The following is a 773-nucleotide window of genomic DNA, read 5'->3' on the forward strand; positions in this document are numbered from 1 at the left end:
TGCTGGAGTGACGGTCGAAGTTAATCAAGGTCGATAATATAGATTTTCAGAAACTTACGCCTGTACGCTTACGCCCTCTGAGCGTCCTACAGCGCGTTACCCCGGATCTACAATAGGTGTTTTAAGCTTTTAGCCTTCTGCTCTAAGCCCTAAGTGTGACGTAGTTTCCGGCCTGAAATGTTTTCCGCGCTGTCTTAAGTTGTAATCTCTTAGCTCTAAGCGAACTGGCCAGATCCCAGCTCTTAAAACTTAATACTTAAAACTTTCGAACAATATAACCTTAATTTTCAGTCAATGATAGAAAAGTGTAACGGAAAACCAAGTATACTTCTCATTTTTTATACTTTGTCACAATGTCGGATATTGACGACAATGATAATATTGATATTGATGATGAGGTTTTAATTGCAATTGTGCAACAAAATCCTTGTTTGTATGCAAAAAGTGACGCAAATTATAAAGATCACAAAGTGAAAGAAATGAAGTGGAAAACGATTTCTGAGTCTCTGAATTGCACAGGTATAAGTTAAAATATTTTATTTCTGTTAAAAATACGAAACTATCAAATATAGCTGTATAAATTTGTAGCCGATGAAGCTAAAAAGCGTTGGGATTCCTTGAGGAGTCAATTTAGCAGGAAGTTGCGACAGCAGAAAATACAGCCATCAGGTTCTGGTGTGATACCAGAATGGCCCCTTATGTCATGCATGTCATTTCTAAAATCTCATATTCAAAACAGAAAGTATGTATATATTTAGGTAATTATTTTCCTT

At 36.2% G+C, this 773-nt stretch overlaps 1 protein-coding gene across 1 annotated transcript; it reads left to right on the forward strand.

Annotated features, from left to right (window-relative positions):
- Positions 1–239: 239 nt before the first annotated feature.
- On the forward strand, positions 240–742 carry LOC108769508 (transcription factor Adf-1; the record flags this gene model as incomplete). Its single annotated transcript, XM_018520528.1, has 2 exons — positions 240–519; positions 589–742. Coding segments are annotated over exons 1-2 (320 nt in total), but the record flags the coding sequence as incomplete, so codon positions are not given.
- Positions 743–773: the final 31 nt, after the last annotated feature.

The sequence above is a fragment of the Trachymyrmex cornetzi genome, unplaced genomic scaffold (assembly GCF_001594075.2).
Source record: "Trachymyrmex cornetzi isolate Tcor2-1 unplaced genomic scaffold, Tcor1.1 scaffold918, whole genome shotgun sequence".
In the NCBI taxonomy this organism is placed as follows: Eukaryota; Metazoa; Arthropoda; class Insecta; order Hymenoptera; family Formicidae; genus Trachymyrmex; species Trachymyrmex cornetzi.